The 20,219-nt window shown below is 52.5% G+C and overlaps 1 protein-coding gene across 4 annotated transcripts in view; it reads left to right on the plus strand.

Moving 5' to 3' along the window:
* The window catches only part of LOC147114232 (uncharacterized), a 99,435-nt gene that overhangs the window by 64,119 nt on the left and 15,097 nt on the right, over window positions 1–20,219 (plus strand). For all 4 annotated transcript variants that reach the window (XM_085995908.1, XM_085995910.1, XM_085995907.1 and 1 more), the window contains one exon: window positions 2,313–2,408. In XM_085995908.1, the coding sequence (XP_085852034.1) occupies window positions 2,313–2,408 (96 nt within the window). The remainder of the gene's footprint in view (window positions 1–2,312; window positions 2,409–20,219) is intronic.

Below are 20,219 nucleotides of genomic sequence, written 5' to 3' on the forward strand. Positions count from 1 at the left end.
AAAGCAACTAGCGCCAAGGCAGGGCATCGCTAACGCTTTCTGCAAAGTCCCTTAGCAGAACCTCATTCCTAATATTATCTATATCTTTGGTTCCTATGTGGACCAAGACAACTGGATCATCCCCCTCCCACTCCAAGTTCTTCTCCAGCAATGAGGAGATGTCTTAAACCCTGGCACCAGGCAGGCAACACAACCTTCGTAACTCTCGGTCGCGGCTGCAGAGAACAGTATCTATCCCCCTGACTATACTGTCCATTACCACAACTACATTCCCTTTCACTTCCCCAACTTGAATGGCCTCCTGCACCATGGTGCCATGGTCAGCCTGCTCATCCATCCTATAGGCTTTTCCCTCATCCACACTGGCAGCAAGAACCTCATACCTGTTGGACAAGGGCAAAGGCTGAGGCTCCTCCAGCACTGCACCTGGGTTCCCCTTAACAGCCTGAGTTGCAGTCACACCCTCCTATCCCTGGCCACTGACCAGACCTGTACCACTACCTAACCTAAAGGGTGTGACAGCCTCCTGGATCAAAGAGTCCAGGTAACTCTCCCCAATGTCCACACCTCAGGCTCCAGCTCAAAAACTCTGAGCTGAGGTTCCTCAAGATTCAGGCACTTACTGCAAACGTGGTTGTCCGGGATCACAATGCTCTCCACAAACTCCCAAATGCTGCAGTTGCGGCACATCGCCTGCTCTGCAATGCCTATGTGACCTTGATTTATTTAATTAAATTTAAATAAATATGTAATTAGGAAACTTAGTTTACAGTGTAGTTTCCTGACTACTTACATGATCTAGATTAAGTTAAGGGTACTGAAATTAAATATCTACCTGCAACACAAAGCACTACAAGTAGTGTAGGCGAAAAGCAACAACTCCTTCCCTCTCTTCTCCGAATTCCCACTCTTTCCAAATTCCCAACCAAAGCCCTCTGTTCACGTCCACTCCGTTTAATCCCGCTCTGTGCAGACCGCCCAGGTGCACTGTGCAGGCTGTCTAGCCAATTTACTGCCCCAGATCCATGTGAAATGGGACGGCGAAGGGAGCAGAAATAGCTCGCTATTCACCCTAATAATTTTAACTTTATTGCTCTGGAAGCTACTGCTCCAGGTTTCTTGTTTTGGAGTAAATTTGCCTCTGAATTGCACCCAGCAACAGACTGGGGATTCTGAGTGCACAGGACTCTGACACTCAGTTACATGCAATTTATATTGGGCAACTAACTTCAGGGCCAACTATCTCAAAATCCATACAGTAAATTTAAGATACAGTGCTAATCAGGTGCAAAACAATATCACCGGATTTGCATCCATTGTTTCTGTGCACACTGCCTAAATTTCAGGTGCTATTTTGTTACTAATTCCAGTCAAATCACCCCTTAAATGTTTGGGAACATTTTTACTTTTGTTATACCACCTTTTGCACCATGTCCTACCCGAGACAGTGTGGACAGACAGCCTCTTTCCAGGTCTCTGTCAAAGGTACCCTCCAACCTGCCACAGGGAGGTGCATGAGGTGAGTTGTGGCCGCTTTATCTTTTCATCCTCCCAGGGGAATGCCCATCCACACTTTTCCTACCTCCTTCTGAAACCTGGACTGAGACTCATTCCATGGTAGTGACTTGCTGCTGTAATATGCATTGTGGTGACATTCCTGAAGAAGCATTGTCATGGATTAATTTTTGCTAAATATTATGGCCAGGATGATATTATACACATTTTCTTTCCTAATGTTCTGCCAGTTTTCTCCTCTTTCCTCTTCCCCTCCCATGTTGGTGCCGATCTTGACTTTGTGTGATAGTGTAAAACATGTAACAGTGAGTCGACAGCCCATTTTACATCTTTCTCTATTTTTATTTCCATCCGTTTTACACTATCGCAAACTACCTCATTGAGTGTAGTTCTCATTCAAATAGCCATTATTCAAGTATTCAAGTACAGGCCGAGATAATGAGGATCATTCGCCTATTGTACAGCGAGAAGCATCACAGCTGAATCGGATCCTTTACTTACCAGTCATCTGCACACATCTCCTCTCCAGAAGGAATCCTCGGATTGGAACCAGGAAGTAGAATGCTGTGTGATTATTTTTTTTCCCTGTCCCTAACTGAAGGGACAGTTGCAGCATCCAATGTTCCTGAGTGAGGTCAGTTAACTTGGATTAGGAATTAAACCGAGGACCTTCTGGCCTGTATGACTTAATGGTAAATCAGACAGTAGGGCTATCTACTGGGTCATTAGGGAAGCTTAATTTAAAAAAAAATTAATCTATAAACTAAATGTGAAATCTATGCTTATTCGTCTGACAGGTGATTACACCATTGTTGTTATTTTCGGGAGTCTGGCTCTTCTCCTCATCATTACCCTGACAGTGGTGCTGTGTCTAAGAAGGAGCAAGGTTGCAGGTAAGATAAGCAAATTGCTGCAACCAATTCCAGGTTTCATACATGTAATATAATGTGAATGTGGCACCTGATTCCAAAAATTAGTAATAAGAATTATATCCTTGTTTAATATAAAACAATATAATCCATTAGGATTAGATAAACGGATGTGTTTGTGTTTCTATGTGTCAAATATTCTAGGAAGGCAATAGTTCCTGAACTGCTGAATGATGGGAGTCCTATACTAGGCTCTGCAACTGGTCACAGATAAATAACAACAACCTGCATTGATGTAGCACCTTTAAAGTAGTAAAATGTCCCATGGCACATAACAGGAGCGTTATCAAACAAAATTTGACACCGAGTCACATAAGGAGATATTTGGACTGGTGAGCAAAAGCTTGGTCAAAGAGGGAGGTTTCAAGGAGCCTCTTAATGCGGAGAGATAGATAGAGAGGCAGAGAGGTTTGGGGAAAGAATTCCAGAGCTTAGGGCCGAGCCAGCTGAAGGCACGGCCTTCAGTGATGGAGCGATGAAAATCTGGGATGCGCAAGAGGCCCGAATTGGAGGAGCGCAGAGATCTCGGAGGGTTACAGGGCTGGAGAAGTTTACAGAGATGGAGAGGAGCAAGGCCATGAAGAGATTTGAAAGCAACAATGAGAATTTTTAAATCGAGGCATTGCCGGTCTGGGCATAATATAGGTTACAAGTGTTCTGGATATTTTCTCAATTATATTTGAAACCAGGGGAAACATAATTTAGGACATATAATAACTAAGTGGATTACACAATAGAGCCATCTATACATGGTCTACAGGAAGAATGGGTTCAATGGGCTGAATGATCTTCATTTTTGTAAAGTCCGCGCCTCAATAATACACGGACTTCGGGAGAACAGTTTAACAGGTACTTTACTGAACAGGAGGGCACTCTTTTGTTTGGACCCAAAAAAACCCCAAAACAAATTGGACTGTAAATTAACAAAAGTTCAACTAAAACTTAACAAATCAAATTAAAATTTGGTTTTCCGGGTTGATGATGCACTCCAGTCCCCGCGGCGCCCACCGGTCGCGGAAATACTCAAGCGTGCCGGCGGACACCGCGTGCTCCATCTCCAGGGCCACCCGGGCGCGAACATGGCCGCGGAAGAGAGGCAGGCAATCCGGCCGGACGACCTCCTCGACCGCCCGCTGCCTGGACCAATTGATGGCTCTTTTAGCCAGGCCCAGGAGCAGGCCTACAAGGAGGTCCTCCAACCTGCCTGCTCCCCTCCGCACCGGGTGACCGTAGATCAAGAGCGTGGGACTGAAGTGCAACCAAAAATCGAGGAGCAGCCCCTTCAAGTAGTGAAAGAGGGGCTGCAACCTCTCACACTCGACATAAACGTGAAACGCGGACTCCTCCAGGCCGCAAAAAATGCAGGCGGCCTGGGAGTCCGTGAACCTACTTAAAACCATATTGCACGGGACCGCTCCATGCAACACCCTCCAGGCCAAGTCCCCGATGGAACAAAGGAGGACTCCCGCATAGAGAGCCCTCCATTGGACACCTCCGCCTCCGCCGGTCGGCAAGACACCATGCCAAGGCGTGTCCGGACGGCAGACAAAGATGACAAAGTGGAGAGTGTGCAGGAGCAGCCCGTACAGGAAACCCCTCCGCGCGGAATGAAAAGGCACGGAGAGTATTTCCTCGAGATGGCTCAAGTTGTGAGGCGCCGGTTCCCGAGGGCAGTTTCGGGGCCGGGCGCCGATGAGGAATTCCGTCCGAACAGGGGTAAGCTCGGACGGGATCGCCCCACGTGCTTGAGCCGCCTCGATACACCTAGTGGATTCGGGGCCCAGTGCCACTTTCACCGACTCGATGGCTTCGACTCCGAGCCGGACGTTAGCCCAGGACAGGCGCCGCGCCAGCTCCTCCGGCGCCATCCAGCCCGCTCCTCTGCCATCGAGCAGGTCCCCAACTCTGGTCACCTTGCCAGGCACAGCTCTGCCCTCCGCCAGCCACCCGAACCCGCGGTCGTGGAGGTGCGGATTCCTGAGCAGCGGCTCCCGAAGGAGAGCCGCCGCTCCTGACGGGGGAGAGCTCCGCCTGGAAGCGACGTAGTTCCAAACCCATAGCAGTTCCTGGTAGAAGACAGGCAGCTCCCGCAGGCCGGCACGCCTGCAGCCCACTTTCACAAACAGGAGCTGCGTGTCGTAATTGAGGCCGTGCAGCTGGCGGAAGAAATACGTCGCCAGCGCACACCATCTCGGAGGATTCTCGACGTACAGGTATCTCTGCAGCGTCTGAAGACGGAAAGTCGCAGCCTGGGTGCGAAGGCACACCAGCACCTGACCACCCTCCCTAAGCGGGAGACTCAGAACCGCGGCAGAGACCCAGTGCTTCCTTTTGTCCCAGAAGAAGTCGATGAGCTTCTTCTGCATCTTGGCGACAAACGCAGGGGGAGGGATCAAAGTGACCAACCGGTACCACAACATGGCGGCCACCAGCTGGTTTATGACCAGCGCTTGACCCCTGTAGGACAACACTCAGAGCAGTCCTGTCCAGCGTCCGAGGCGAGCGATGACTTTGGCCTCCAGCTCTTGCCAGTTCGCCGGCCAGGCGTCCTCGGCAGGGCTAAGGTAGACTCCCAAATAGAGGAGCTGCGTGGTGCTCCAGGCGAAAGGCCTGAACTCCTCCGGCAGGGAGTCCACCCGCCACTGACTCACCAGGAGTCCGGAACATTTCTCCCAGTTGATCTTGGCGGAGGATGCGTCCGAGTAAATCTGCTGGCATTCCTGCATCCTCCGCAAGTCAGCGGGATCCGTGACCGTGAGGAGCACGTCATCGGCGTAAGCCGAGAGGACCACCTCCACACCCGGCCCTTGCAGAGCCAGTCCCGTCAACCTCTTCCGCAAGAGGCGCAGGAAAGGCTCCACGCAAATGGCGTATAACTGACCGGACATGGGGCATCCCTGACGCACCCCACTCCCGAAGCGAAGGGGCGCCGTCAAGGACCCGTTAACTTTAATCAGACCCTCCGCGGCAGCATACAGATGTCGGATCCGGGCGACGAAATGCGTCCCGAACCCGAATGCGCGCAGAGTCCCGAAGAGATACTCGTGATCCACCCTGTCGAACGCCTTCTCCTGATCCAGGGAAAGGAAGGCGACTGACAGACCAGCCCTCTGGGAGTGGTGGACCAGGTCCCGGACCAGATGGATGTTATTGTGGATGGTCCGGCCCGGGACCGTGTAGGACAGGTCGGGGTGGATCATGTGGGCCAGCACGGTGCCAAGGCGAGCAGACATGGCCCTGGCAAAGATTTTATAGTCCGTGCTGAGGAGGGAGACCGTGCGCCAGTTCTTAAGGAGGCGGAGATCGTCCTTCTTAGGCAGCAGGACAATGACCGCCCTGCACCAAGAGAGGGGCATCTCCCCGGTCGCCAAACTTTCCCCCATGTCCCGCACGTAGTCGCCCCCCAAGACGTCCCAGAACGCCCTGTGGAACTCCACGGTCAGCCCGTCCAGCCCCGGGTACTTTCCCCTAGAGAGCTGGCGGAGGGCGCCGGTCAGCTCCGCCAGGCTTAGTGGAGCGTCCAATTTTTCGGAGCCCTCCGGGCTGACCTTCGGCAGGTCCTCCCACAAAACTCTGCGCGCATCCTCGCTGGACGGATCCGGAGAGAACAGAGCCCCGTAGTAGGCGTGGGTCTCCGTGCTGATTCCCTCCGGATCCAAGACCAGAGATCCGTCATCGGCCAGCAGCCCCAAGAGCTGCTTACGGACCCCCCGTCTTTTTTCCAGCGAGTAGAAGAAGGGGGAGCCGCGGTCCAGGTCCCGCAGGAGCTGGATCCGCGACCTCACGTACGCGCCTCCGGACCCGTCGAGCTGCAGGTCCTTCAACGCACCCTTCTTCTCTTCATACACCTTCCGCAGGGCCGGGTCCTCGACGACCTGACCGAGACGGGACTCCAGGTCGAGCACCTCCTTCTCCAACCGCCCGACCCGGGCCTCCCGCCTCTTGGTCGACCCCTTTGCGTATTCCTGACAGAAGAGACGGACGTGAGCCTTGCCCACGTCCCGCCATAGCCTCAAGGAGGGGAAGCCCCCCCCGCTTCCTTCTCCAGTCGGCCCAGAACCGACGAAACGAATCCCGGAACCGCGCGTCCTCCAGCAGCAGGTTGTTAAAATGCCAGTACGCGGACCCCCCCCGCGCGCGCAGCGGAGCGAGCTCCGCCCACACCAGGTGGTGGTCCGTGCACGGCACCAGCCGCATGGAAGCCGCCGGAAGGCAGGAGACGTACGCCTGGGAAATGTAGAGGCGTTCGATTCTGGACCTTCCTCTCCCAGACCTCACGCTAGTGAAGGCGCTGGAGTCGGGGTGGAGATTTCGCCAGACGTCCACCAAGTCGAAGGACCCGACCAGGTCCCTCAATTTCTCCATCGCCGCCGGGCTTCGCGGGGGACCCGAACGGTCCCTCGCCTCGAGGGTGCAGTTAAAATCCCCCCCGAGGATGACGCACTCGCCCACATCGACGGAGCCCAAAAGAGCGGACACTTCTTCGAAGAAGCGCACTTGCTGCGCACCGGTCTGAGGGGTGTACACGTGCACTAGATGGAGCGGCACGCCCCCCAGGCGAACAGTGACCTGTAGCAAGCGGCCCGGCACGTGCTCCTTGACCCCCAAGCTCTCTGGCTGAAAATGCGGGGCCAGCAAGATAGCCACCCCGCTGGAATTGTTGGAGAGGTGACTCATGCTGACCCCTCCTTGCCACTCCAGGAGCCACATGGCTTCATCTCCCGGAACGGTGTGGGTTTCTTGCAGGAAGCACACCGCATACTTCCCGTCCCGAAGGACCGAGAAGTTATTGAATCTGCGGCGCGCCTCCCTGCTGCCGTTGATGTTGAGGCTGGCTATGGTTATCTTCATGTCAGAAGCATAGTGCAACCTCTACCTACACCTAATGGGGGGAGGAAGCGAAGCCGCTGGTCAGCCGCCACCTCCTCAGCAGCCCAGTGAGGAACGTTCTTATTATGTCCGTGTATAATTGAGACACGGACAGCAGGAGTTGATTTAAACAAGTCTTTACTGAATGGAGTCAATCGGGAAACTGAAACTACAGAGGGCTGTTAGCGCCTTTTATACAGGGGTGGTCACTGCCGGTTCTGCAGTCTGAGACCAGTTATTCTCTTAAAGGTACATACACAACAATTTCTCCCCTTTTAGATAAACAGTACATAACATTCATTTAACAACTAAATGATAACTAATTACAATCACAATTACTGTTGCTAGATACATTGGTTGAGTTTAAGCAATTATAAGTTCAGTCTTTGAGGAGGCTTCCTGATTCTGTCTGGATAACGCCTCTTTGGGGTATCAGGTTCTTCTGGCAAGGTTGAGTCGGGATCAATGTCGTTGTTTGGTTCATCTGCTTCCAATTTCACCGATTCTGCGGTAGATGCAATTGGTACGTCGGTTTCATCGCCAGGTGTATCAGATCGTGGTGTGGAGTTGACGTTTTCCAGTGACTCTAGAATCTGGTCAGCATGGCATCTTACAATGCTCTCTCCAACGTCCACGGTATACATGAGAGGTCCTTGCCGTGTACAAATCGTTCCTGGCTGCCATTTCTCAGTGCGGTAGTCCCGGGCCAAAACTGGTTGACCTATCTTAAAACTCCTGGTCGGTCTTTCATTCATATTCTGAAACTGCCTGTTCTCCACATCTCTTCTGATGTTCGGCTTAACCAGATCCAAGCGTCATTATAGTCTTCGATTGAAGAACATCATGGCAGGAGTCTGGTTGGTAACCGCATGTGTCGCATTCCGGTAGGCAAACAAGAAGTTGTCCACCTTGTGTTGTAGGGGTATATCTTCATTACACATTGCCTTGATAGCCTTCTTGAATGTTTGAACAAACCTCTCGGCCAATTCATTAGTGGCTGGATGATATGGGGCAGATGTGTAATGCTTAACACCATTGTTCTTTAAGAACCTCCGGAACTCTTCAGACACAAACTGTAGTCCATTGTCAGAGCAAATCTGTTCAGGCAGCCCATTCCTGGCGAATATGGTTCGTAAAACTGTGATAGTTTTTTCTGTGGTGGTTGAGGACATTTTTATTACCTCTGGCCACTTTGAATGTGCATCCACCGCAATTAAAAACATCGAGTCCATGAAGGGACCAGCAAAATCAATGTGCACCCTTTGCCATGGAGATGAGGGCCACTCCCATGGATGTAGAGGAGCTTGTGGTGGGGCGTTTTGGACCTTCTGGCATCCTGCACAGCTCTTGGTCCTCTCTTCAGTTTCTCTATCGATTCCCGACCACCACACAAATGCTCTGGCTAAGTTCTTCATTTTTACCCCACCCAGATGACCCTCATGAAGCTCATTGAGCACTCTATCCGTCAACTTAGGTGGAATTACTACTCTGGATCCACACATCAAGGTTCCTCTGCACACTGACAGCTGTTCTCTTCTCGGCGAGAATGCTGGCAGCAGTGGTTTGCCATGTGCTGGCCATCCCTTCACCGTTAAATCATAGACCCGGTATAGTGTCGGGTCATTTCGTGTTTCCTTTTCTATGTTTGCATTCGTCACAGGGAGACATTCGACTATGGTCGAGTGGAATATCTCCATTGGATCCACTGCAAGGTCTTCTTCCACCATCGGCAACGGTAGGCGCGACAATCCATCAGCATTCCCATGCTGTTTAGTTCCTTTGTACTCGATGTCATATTGGTGTGCCCCTAGGAAAAGGGACCACCTCTGCAGCCGTTGCGCTGTCGTTATCGGTACGCCCTTCTGAGGGTTGAAAATGGAGACAAGAGGTTGATGATCAGTTAGAAGAGTAAATTTTTGACCGTGCAGGTAGTGATTGAACTTCTTCACCCCCCACACTAGGCTGAGGGCCTCTCTGTCAATCTGGGCGTAGTTACGCTCGGCAGAAGTTAACGAGCGTGACGCAAAAGCTATCGGCCTCTCTAAACCATCAAGGAATTTATGTGACAGTACCACCCCAATGCCGTAGGGAGACGCATCACACGCCAGTCTGATCGGCAGTGCTGGGTTGTAGTGAGCCAATACTTCTCTTGAAGTGATTAAGTCCTTACTCTTCCGAAAGGCCCGCTTACAGTCATTGCTCCATTTCCATGCTACTCCCGTTCGTAGTAGGGCATTCAGTGGGTGCAGAATTGTGGACAAATTCGGTAAAAACTTATGGTAGTAATTCAACAATCCAAGGAATGACCTCAGTTGCGACACATTTTCAGGCGCTGGGGCCTTAACAACTGCTTCAATTTTTTCAGGGGACTTATGTAACCCCTCTTCATCAATCACGTGGCCACAATATGATATCTGTTTCTTAAAAAACTCGCACTTGGGGCGGTTGGCTCGTTGCCCATGTTCCCGTAGTCTAGTGAGCACCTGTTCTAGGTTGTTAAGTTGTTCACTGTCATCTTCACCTGTCACTAGGATGTCGTCCAAGTAACACTGAATCCCCGGAATCCCTTGCAGGACTTGTTCCATCGCTCTTTGCCATATCACCGGAGCCGATGCTACTCCGAATACCAATCGATGATACTGGTAAAGACCTTTGTGAGTGTTTATCGTGAGATACTTCCGAGAGGATTCTTCAACCTCCATCTGCAAATATGCTTGTGCTAGGTCAATTTTTGTAAAATGCTTCCCTCCAGATAGTGAGGCGAAGATGTCTTCTATCCTTGGAAGAGGATATTGTACTGTGTGAAGGACTGGGTTCACCGTCACCTTGAAGTCCCCACAGATGCGAACCTTTGTTGGCTCCTCAGAATTATTGCTTAACGTTTTCTTCATGACAGGAACGATGGGTGTCACCCACTCGCTCCAGTCTACCTTAGACAACACGCCTGCCTTCTCCAGATTCTCCAGCCCTGCCTCGACGGCTGGGCGAATTGCATATGGTACCGGTCTTGCTTTGATAAACTTGGGAATTGCATTCTCTTCTATTTTTATTGAGGCGGTTACGCCTTTAAGAGTGCTCAGTTCTTCTTGAAATACCTCTTTGGCGTTAGCTAAGATTGTTGACAATCGTCCAGGAGTGACGTCTTCATCTTTTTTACCGTCCGCCGTCATTGCATGAATGGAGTGCCAATCTAAGCTTATCTTCCTGATCCATTCACGTCCCAATAACGGTGGTCCACCATTTTGCAGTATGTAGAGATACAATTTCCGTATTTTCTTGCCGTTGTATTCGACAGGCACCCTTATTTTTCCTCTAGGGTATACTTTTTGCCCTGTATACGTCGTCAAGACGATGGATGTCTCTCTCAAGGGTATGTGTGAGAATAGCCGCTCGTAGTCTCGTCGATTCATGACAGTTAGCGCTGATCCTGTATCCAATTCCATTTTAACTTGGGACCCTGCTATCGTGAGGGTGACCCAAATGGTTCGGTGATCCTCTTCTGCGATTACATTGTGAAGTTTGAGACAGCTTAGTCTCTTGTTCCCGGATTCACTATCGCTCATCTGGTCTTCGGAACTACTGTCCGTCATCTTTTGTACTTTCTTGTACGGTTCCTTAGTAGCCTTTTTGTTGTCGCTGGTCTTCTTCCCAGGACTGCAAACTCGTGCAATGTGTCCCATCTTTCCGCATTGCCTGCATATTTTGTCCTCGGACCAGCAGCCCTTCTGGTCATGGTTTGTTCTGCCGCAGCGATAACATTTTGCAAATCCCCGTGTCATTTCGTGGGTGCCGTATTCCTGTGGCTTTTGTTGTATTTCTGCAGCTCCCCTTGCTGCTGCTTCGTACGATACTGCCACGCTGAAAGCCTTATCTAGCGTCAGCTCTTTCTCTGAGAGTAACTTCTTCTGTGTTCCTTCACTCAGGAGTCCACAGACAAATTTGTCCCGTAGGGTATCCTCCATGTCCTGCTTCGAACTGGCAGTGCTTTGATAGCTTGCGTAGTTCCGTAAGGTACTCAGCATTGCTCTCATCTTTATGCTGAGTTCTCCTGTGGAATTTAAATCTTTCTGCTATCAGCAGCAGTGCAGGGTTTAGGTGTTCCTGTAGGACAGCAACAATTTCGTTAAAACTCTTCGCCTTCGGTTTGGCTGGAGTAATCAGGTCCCGCAATAGGCCGTACGTTCTAGCGCCCATTAAGTTTAGCAATACCGATGCCTTTTTCTCATCGGCTATTTCGTTTGCCTCGCAATATACCTTGACTCTTTCCACATACGTGGCCCAGTCCTCTATTGTATTATCAAAGGCAGTGATACAGCCAGTCTTCGGCATCTTGAAAATCTAAAATGGCGCCTCCCGCGCTTTGCCTTCTTCCCCGATTTAACAAAGTGGCACCTCCCGCGCTTTGCCTTCTTCCCCGCTGATTAAGATGGCGCCTCCCGCGCTTTGCCTTCTTCCCCGCTCTTGTTGCGTTGCTTTCCGCAGTTTCCGTTGCAACCTGCAGCTCCTCGCGGTTTCCTGCGCGTTTAATATTGCTTTTTATATTATTTTCCCGTCGTGGAACAACCCTGTGGGACTTTTGCCTCCCTCTTCTCGGGTCTGTACGCAGCCCGACTTCGTAGCACCGGCCGCGCCCTGTGTGCTCCACCCTCTCTCTCTTCCCGACAACGCTGCTCAGCCCCGTTGTAAGCCACCCGCTCGAGTTCGCGACCGCCGCAGCCCAGGAAGGATCAGTGTACTACCTGCCACCAGCCCGATTAGCTGAAGCACCGTCGACAGGAACCAGGCCCCGCTTTCGGCAGCTTCTCCAGCAATCTTCAACTCCGCTGACTCAGGGGCGGATGCCCATGGTCGACGCCCATTTCTACTGCTTCTTTCTTCCTTCTGGCCTCGACCTCTGCTCACTTCGCTTCAGGAATGGATCCCAGGAGGTGGTGCAGACTGTAGGTAAGTTCGTCTCTGCTCGTCGCCAGTATTATGTCCGTGTATAATTGAGACACGGACAGCAGGAGTTGATTTAAACAAGTCTTTACTGAATGGAGTCAATCGGGAAACTGAAACTACAGAGGGCTGTTAGCGCCTTTTATACAGGGGTGGTCACTGCCGGTACTGCAGTCTGAGACCAGTTATTCTCTTAAAGGTACATACACAACAGTTCTGAGCCGACGCAGCTCGAGCGGGTTCACGCCCTCGTCCGCGCCCATGATCTTAACGGCGGCGCGGACGGACACGATGAGCAGCGCCAGCTCCGACCACCTGTCGAGGGCCAGCCGGAACTTATTGCGCCGACCCAGGCACGTGGCCATAAAATCCCGGAGTTCCCTTACGGGAATGAGGGGAGACTCGGCAAGGGGCACGAGGTCCAAGGTCATCCATCGCCTCGTCGGCGCTGGAGTCCGAATCGTCCTCCGTGCCCATCACCGAGTCCCCATCCTCCTTCAGGGGGTCGTCACCAGCGGCTGACCCGTCCGCCGCGCAGTGTGCAGCGAACGGCTCGGCCGCACCAGCCAGCCCCGCCTCCGCCCGGATCCCACCCCCAGGATCGGCGGCAGAGTATTCCTCCCTGGGCTCCTCTAGGAGTGCTGGGCCAGAAGACGGCGGCGGTTCAGAGCTCCCCTCCACCCCAGACGCCGGAACGACCGGAGAAACCAGTGAGAGTACAATTCCCAGCTCCTCCAGTACGTCCGGCACCAGAGACGCAGCCAGGGGGCCATCCTCCTCCCCGCCACCAACCTCCGACCCAGCGGATGGGGTGTTTTGAATTAAAACCTCTACCAGGTCGAGCAGCACCTGGGAGATGTCCGGGTTGCATTGGGCGAGCTCATTTTCCTCGAGCTCGCCCGACCCAGACCCCAGGCCGCCCGACCCGGCGAGGGGTAATGGTACAGATAAAATATCAATGTCTGCCGCGGGTTGTCCCGCGCCCACCCCCACGGGCAGGGTCTCATCCCCATCCCCGGGAGGCACGTGCCGGATGGACACATCTGCCTCAGCCTCCCGAGGGACAGGCGACCCCCGCCAATCGCTGGTGGTGATGACAGCGGGGGGGGGGCAGCGCAGTACCCGCGGCGGGCGACGACGCCCCCTGCTCAGAGGGACCTTCCTCCTCCCGGTCCTCCTCCTCTTCCAGGGGGTCGCGCCTTCTTTTTAGCACGGAGGGAACGAGGGAGACCTCCATGTCTGCAGAGGCCTCCTCCTCAGCCCCCTCCGGCGGAGCAGGTTTGTCGGGTTCCTCGGGCCTGAGCCCGGCCGCAGGTATTGGCATTTTCGCTACAGTGGTTGTGGCCACAGGCTCGGGCACGAGGCCCCTCCCACTCACGTCTGCCCCAATTAACTCCGCGAGGAGCGCGGGTGTAAGGGGCTTAAGGGGCAAGGGCTGGCCCTCCACGGGGGGACCCGGCCTAAGGTATTTTGATTTTTTCCGCGCCTTCTTTCCGGCCGGACGCGCTCCCTCCCCCCTGCCGGAGGCCTTGGTGGCATCGGCCTCCAACGTCGACCGCGCATCAGCGGTTCCCAATGCGCGGGCAGATCCGGGGGGAGAAGCGGTGGCGGCGCCAGCCTCAGCCGCACTAGATCATCTGGCGGCCTTGGAGGCAGGGCAGTTTTTCCGAATGTACCGCACCTCCTTGCAGGCGTGGCACCGCACACCGTCCGACGTCCATAAGACGCGATAGGCGGTCCCCTCGTGGAGGATGACGAACACCCCGTCGGTGTCCTCCTCCCGCGCCAGCTGGATAAACAGCTGGCGCCGGAAGGAGAAGACGTGGCGAAGGCTGGCATCCCAGAAGCCGAGCTGGATGGGTGTGATCCCCGACCTCACCTCCCCAAGTTGGCGTAAATGGGGAAGGAGGAGCCCACCAGGAACATAGGGCGGGACATTAGAAATGACGATCCTCTGCGCGGCGGCCTCGAGAGGATCCACTGGCAGGAAGGTCCCGCCCACGGCGGGCCCCTTGGCGACGGCCAGGGACACCGCCCACTCCAACCCCAGGAAGAACACAGCCTTCCCATACATTTTTGAGGCCGCGACGATGGCTGAGGGGCCGACAACCCCAGCCATGGCTTTAACGCAGGCCTCAATGGTCATAGTGGGGTGAGTGCAGCTCTTCACCCCAAGCTTTTTTGTTATCAATCTGAATGGTGACGGGGCAGCAGAAGCAGCGGGAGCAGCTGTGGCTGTGGCGGCCACTCCCGCATAAGTCCTGGCTGGCCCCGCCACCGGCGAAGATGCAGTCGCCATTCTGGGGTGTTTTCTAAAAAGGGCTACACTCACCCCAAGTCACAGGCCTGAAGGTGTTACTTGTGGCCTCAGGTATTTTTTGGTCCTCTATTGAGCAGAGGGAGCTGTTTAAATTGAAGGCACACCTCTCCCCTTATTGATTAGAATTGGGAGAGGGGCCTTCTCCCCTCTGCTCAATAGGTAATTAAAATAATGATAGATGAGGTGCCTTTTGAGAGAAAGGCAGAGAGAGAGAGACAACGAGAGACAGAGAGGGGGGAGGTTGGGAAGGAGGGAGGCCAGAAGGGCAGGGTTGCCACTCAGGATGGTGGGTGGGTGGGTGTTGGCAGGGGTGCACTCTCTGATGGAAAAATTAAAGTCTTTGAGGGTGGCCTTCTGGCAGGGGGAGAAGATGTCTTCGCCTGGGAAAGCTGGAGATGCCCAGACTCAGTCCTGCACCAGGTCTTAATGATGTATTAATTGGGCTGTTCACCTAGGCAGCTCCAGCTATCCCAGGCCAGGCAATAGGAAGGGGTGTTTATTAGTGGTGTGTGTGGCCTAGTGTTTTACAAGAGCCACACACACACACACACACACACCCCTTGATGATCCGGCCCTTTTTTCTTCTTTTCTCCCCCCACCTAAAATACAAAGTCTTTGGGAGAGTGCACCAAATAACACTCACCTGTAGATGCTCTGAAAGATGATGTTGTTCTTCCCTCCTTCCAAACAGTTGGTGGTTGTTGGTTGTTTCTCTCCTCTCTCTCCCTCTCCTGAAGTGGAGGCCAATTTGGGGAGGCAGTAATGGAAAGGCCTCTCCCCTGGTTGATGATGTTGCTGGCCTCCTTTCTCCTTCTCCTCCTCTGTCCTCTCTCTCCAGGCACCTCAGTTGTTATGATGATGGTGGAGGTGGTGGTGGTGACCTATCGATATCCTTCTCTTCCTGGTCAGGAGACCACCACTTTCCACTCTCCACTCTCCTGGTTTGGCTGCTCCTTCTCATCCTGCTGACTGAGGCAGCTGCACAGCCAGCAATGATGAGAATGAGGTCTCAACAGGAGGGCAATGTCAGACTGAAATACAGAAGCCTGCTAGGGCCTTTTATACAGGGGTGGTCACTGCCGGTACTGCAGTCTAAAACCAGTTCTTCCCTTAAAGGTACATACACAACAATTCCTCCCCTTTTAGATAAACAGTACATAACATTCATTTAACAACTAAATAATAACTAATTACAACTTTCTGGATATTATATACATCAACTGAAATAATCATTTATAAGTTCAGTCTTTGAGGAGGCTTCCTGATCCTGACTGGATAGCACCTTTCTCGAGTTCATGGTCACTGGTTGGTTCGTCAGCTTCCAATACCACTGCTTCTGAGGTAGACGCAATCTGTACTTCAGGTTGATTACCAGGTGCACCTTCTCGTGGCACGGGTTTGGCTTGTTCTTGTGACTCTAGAATCTGGTCAGCATGGCGCCTCACAATGCTCTCTCCAATGTCCACTGTGTACATTAGTGGTCCCTGCTGTGTGCATATCGTTCCTGGCTGCCATTTTTCTGTTCGGTAGTCGCGGGCCAAGACTGGTTGCCCTACCTTGAAGCTCCGGGTTGGCTTCTCATTTATGTGCTGGAATTGCTTATCCTCAACATCTTGTCTTATGTTTGGTTTGAGCAAATCCAGGCAACACCTTAGCCTTCGGTTGAAGAACAGTACGGCTGGAGCTTGGTTGGTTACTGCATGTGTCGCATTCAGGTAAGCAAACAAGAAACTATCCACCTTGTGTTGTAGTGGTATGTCGTCATTATACATTGCCTTTATGGCCTTTTTAAAGGTCTGAACAAACCTCTCAGCCAATCCATTTGTGGCTGGATGATATGGGGCAGGTGTGTAATGTTTCACCCCATTATTCTTCAAGAACCTCCGGAAATCCTCAGACACAAACTGTGGCCCATTGTCGGTGCAAATCTGTTCTGGCAACCCATTCCTGGCGAAGATGGTCCTTAGGACTGCAATAGTTTTCTCCGTGGTGGTAGAGGACATTTTAATGACCTCTGGCCATTTTGAATGGGCGTCCACAGCGATTAGAAACATTGGCCTAGAAATTTGGTAGGCCTAGCGCCGCATTTGAGGCGCTAGAGGGCCTAGCGCCGGAGTTATGGCCAGTTGAGAAATTCCCTGGGGCCCTAAATCGGCGTTGCACCGGTAGCGCTGCGCCGGCACCGATGACGTCATCGGTGTGCGCAGCGTCCCGGTTGCCGTGGTAACCCGGCCCCAGGCCGAAATTCAGTTGCGCCCGCCTCGCCCGTGGCAGGCGCAACTCAGACTCTGGCAACAGAGTCTTCCCCCAGTGTGCGCCGGCGCATAAAGGTGGAGCGGCGGCCGGCCGCGTTCCCGGCGGCCGCCTGCCCGCACCTCCCTTCCCGGACTCCTGCATTCCCCCCCCGCGGCCCTGATCAGTGTCTCATGCGAGCCCGGCACTTCCCCGAGGTGCCGGGCTCAGATGTCGGGTCAATCCGCCGGACAGTTGTCGGCTGCAGGCAGCTCCTCCTTAACAGGAGGAGGAGGCCTGCAGTTCCCCCGCCTGCCGCACCGCATCGGGTGCCGCAGCGGGGGATTAGCGCCGGGAAACCCAAGTTCACGCCCGTTTTGAGGCGCTAAAGGAGGGTTTTAGCGCCCGCCGCCGTCTGGGCCCGGCGCACCCGAATTTTCGTCGCGCGCTGCCGCATTACCGCTGGCGCAAACTTTCTGGCGCTACAGCCCTGGCAAGACCAGAACCCAATTTCTAGGCCATTGAGTCCATAAATGGACCAGCAAAATCAATGTGTACCCGTTGCCATGGAGATGAGGGCCACTCCCATGGATGTAGCGGGGCCTGTGGTGGAGCGTTTTGGACCTTCTGGCATCCTGTGCATCTCTTGGTCATATCCTCGATTTCTTTATCGATTCCCGGCCACCACACAAACGCCCTGGCTAGGCTCTTCATTTTTACCCCTCCCAGATGACCCTCATGAAGCTCATTGAGCACTCTATCTCTCAACTTAGGTGGAATTACCACTCGGGATCCACACATCAAGGTTCCCCGGCACACTGACAGCTGTTCTCACCTTAGCGAGAATGCTGGCAACAGTGAGTCGCCATATGCTGGCCATCCCTTCACCGTCAAATCGTAGACCCGAGAGAGTGTCGGGTCATTTCGGGTTCCCTTCTCTATACTCGAGTTTGTAACAGGCAAACATTCGACTATGGTCGCATGGAATATCTCAACAGGGTCCACTGCCGGTGTTTCTTCTACCGTAGGCAACGGTAGGCGCGACAGCCCATCAGCATTTCCATGCTGTTTCGTACCCTTGTACTCTATGTTGTACTGATGTGCCCCTAGAAAAAGTGCCAATCTTTGCAGCCGTTGCGCCATCATCACTGGAACGCCCTTCTTTGGGTTAAAAATGGAGACCAGGGGCTGATGATCAGTCAGTAGGGTCAATTTCTGCCCGTGCAGATAGTGATTGAACTTCTTCACCCCCCACACCAGGCTGAGGGCCTCCCTGTCAATCTGGGCGTAGTTATGCTCGGCTGAGGTTAGCGAGCGCGATGCAAAGGCTATTGGCCTCTCTGAACCATCACGGAATTTGTGTGACAGTACCGCTCCAATGCCGTAAGGTGACGCATCACATGCCAACCGAATCGGTAGTGTTGGGTTGTAGTGGGCCAATACTTCTTTTGAAGTGATTAGGCATTTACATTCCTGAAAGGCACGCTTACACTCATCACTCCATTTCCATGTCACTCCAGTTTGCAGAAGGGCGTTCAGTGGGTGCAGAATTGTAGATAAATTCGGCAAGAACTTATGGTAATAGTTCACCAACCCGAGGAATGACCTCAGTTGCGACACATTTTCCGGTGCTGGAGCCTTGACTACAGCCTCAATCTTGTCCGGCGACTTATGCAACCCTTCCTCATCAATCATGTGGCCACAATACGAGATTTGTCTCCTGAAGAACTCGCATTTGGGGCGGTTGGCTCGTAGCCCATATTCCTGTAATCTCGTGAGCACCTGCTCCAGGTTGGCAAGCTGTTCATTGTCATTTTTGCCCGTAACCAGGATGTCGTCCAAATAACACTGGGTCCCCGGGATCCCTTGCAGGACTTGTTCCATTGCCCTCTGCCAAATAGCCAGGGCCGATGCTACCCCGAATACCAGTCGATTGTACTGGTAAAGGCCTTTCTGAGTGTTTATCGTGAGGTATTTTCTAGATGCTTCTTCCACCTCCATTTGTAGATACGCTTGGGCCAGATCAATCTTTGTAAAACATTTCCCTCCAGATAGTGAGGCGAAAATATATTCTATCCGCGGAAGTGGATACTGTACTGTGTGCAGGACTGGGTTCACAGTTACCCTGAAGTCCCCACAGATGCGAACCTTCTTTGGCTCCCCAGGTGTGCTGCTCAATGCTTTCTTCATTACAGGAACGATGGGTGTGGCCCACTCGCTCCAGTCCACCTTGGACAGCACACCCGAATGCTCCAGACACTCCAGTTCAGCTTTAACGGCTGGGCGGATCGCGTATGGCACCGGTCTGGCCTTGAAAAATTTTGGGTTTGCGTTATCCTCAATCTTTATGGTTGCCTTTACTCCTTTTAGAGTCCCAAGTCCTTGTTGGAACACCTCTTCCGCGTCAGATAGAATTTGTGACAGACATCCAGGTGCGACGTCATCATCCTTTTTGTCAGTCACAGTTAGCGCCAGAATGGAATGCCAATCCAATTGTATTTTTCGGATCCATTCACGTCCCAATAATGGTGGTCCTCCATCTCGTAGTATATACATATATAGTTTCTGTGTTTCCTTGCTGTTATATTTACCTGGCACCCTTATTTTTCCTCTGGGGTAGACCTTTTGCCCCGTGTATGTCTTCAATACAATGGATGTGTCCTTTAAGGGTATGTGTGAGAATAGCCGCTCATAGTCTCGTCGATTCATGACAGTTAGAGCTGATCCTGTGTCCAATTCCATCTTTACTGGGGACCCTGCTATCATGAGGGTGACCCAAATGGTTCGGTGATCCTCCTTTGCGATCACGTTGTGTAACTTTGGACAACTTAGTCTCCTGCTCCCGGAGTCCTTATCACTCTCCTGATCTTCCGAACTACTGTCTGTCAGTTTCTTTACTTTCCTGTACTGTTCCATAGTAGTTCTTGTCGTGTTGGTTTTCTTTCCCGACCTGCAGACTCTTGCTATATGTCCCATTTTTCCGCATTGCCTGCATACTTTGTCCTTAAACCAGCAGTCCTTCTGCTCATGGGTTGTTCTGCCGCAGCGATAGCACTTTTCTGCTCCATACGCCATTTCGTTAGCGCTGTATTCTTGTGGTTTCTGTTATATTTCCGCAGCTCCCCGTGCTGCTGCTTCGTAGGATACTGCCACGCTGAAAGCCTGTTCTAGCGTCAGGTCCTTTTTTGAAAGTAGTCGTTTCTGGGTTCCTTCACTCTGGAGCCCGCAGACAAACTTATCCCGCAAGGTGTCTGCCAGTCCTGCTCCGAACTGGCAGTGCTTCGATAACTTGCGTAGTTCCGTAAGATAGTCAGCATTGCTCTCATCTTTGTGCTGGTTTCTTTTATGAAACTTGAATCTTTCTGCTATCAGCAGCGGTGTTGGGTTTAGGTGTTCCTGTAAGGTATTAACAACCT

The sequence above is a fragment of the Somniosus microcephalus genome, chromosome 8, assembly GCF_052327205.1.
Source record: "Somniosus microcephalus isolate GS21.2 chromosome 8, FLI_Smic_1.0, whole genome shotgun sequence".
NCBI classification, from domain to species: Eukaryota; Metazoa; Chordata; class Chondrichthyes; order Squaliformes; family Somniosidae; genus Somniosus; species Somniosus microcephalus.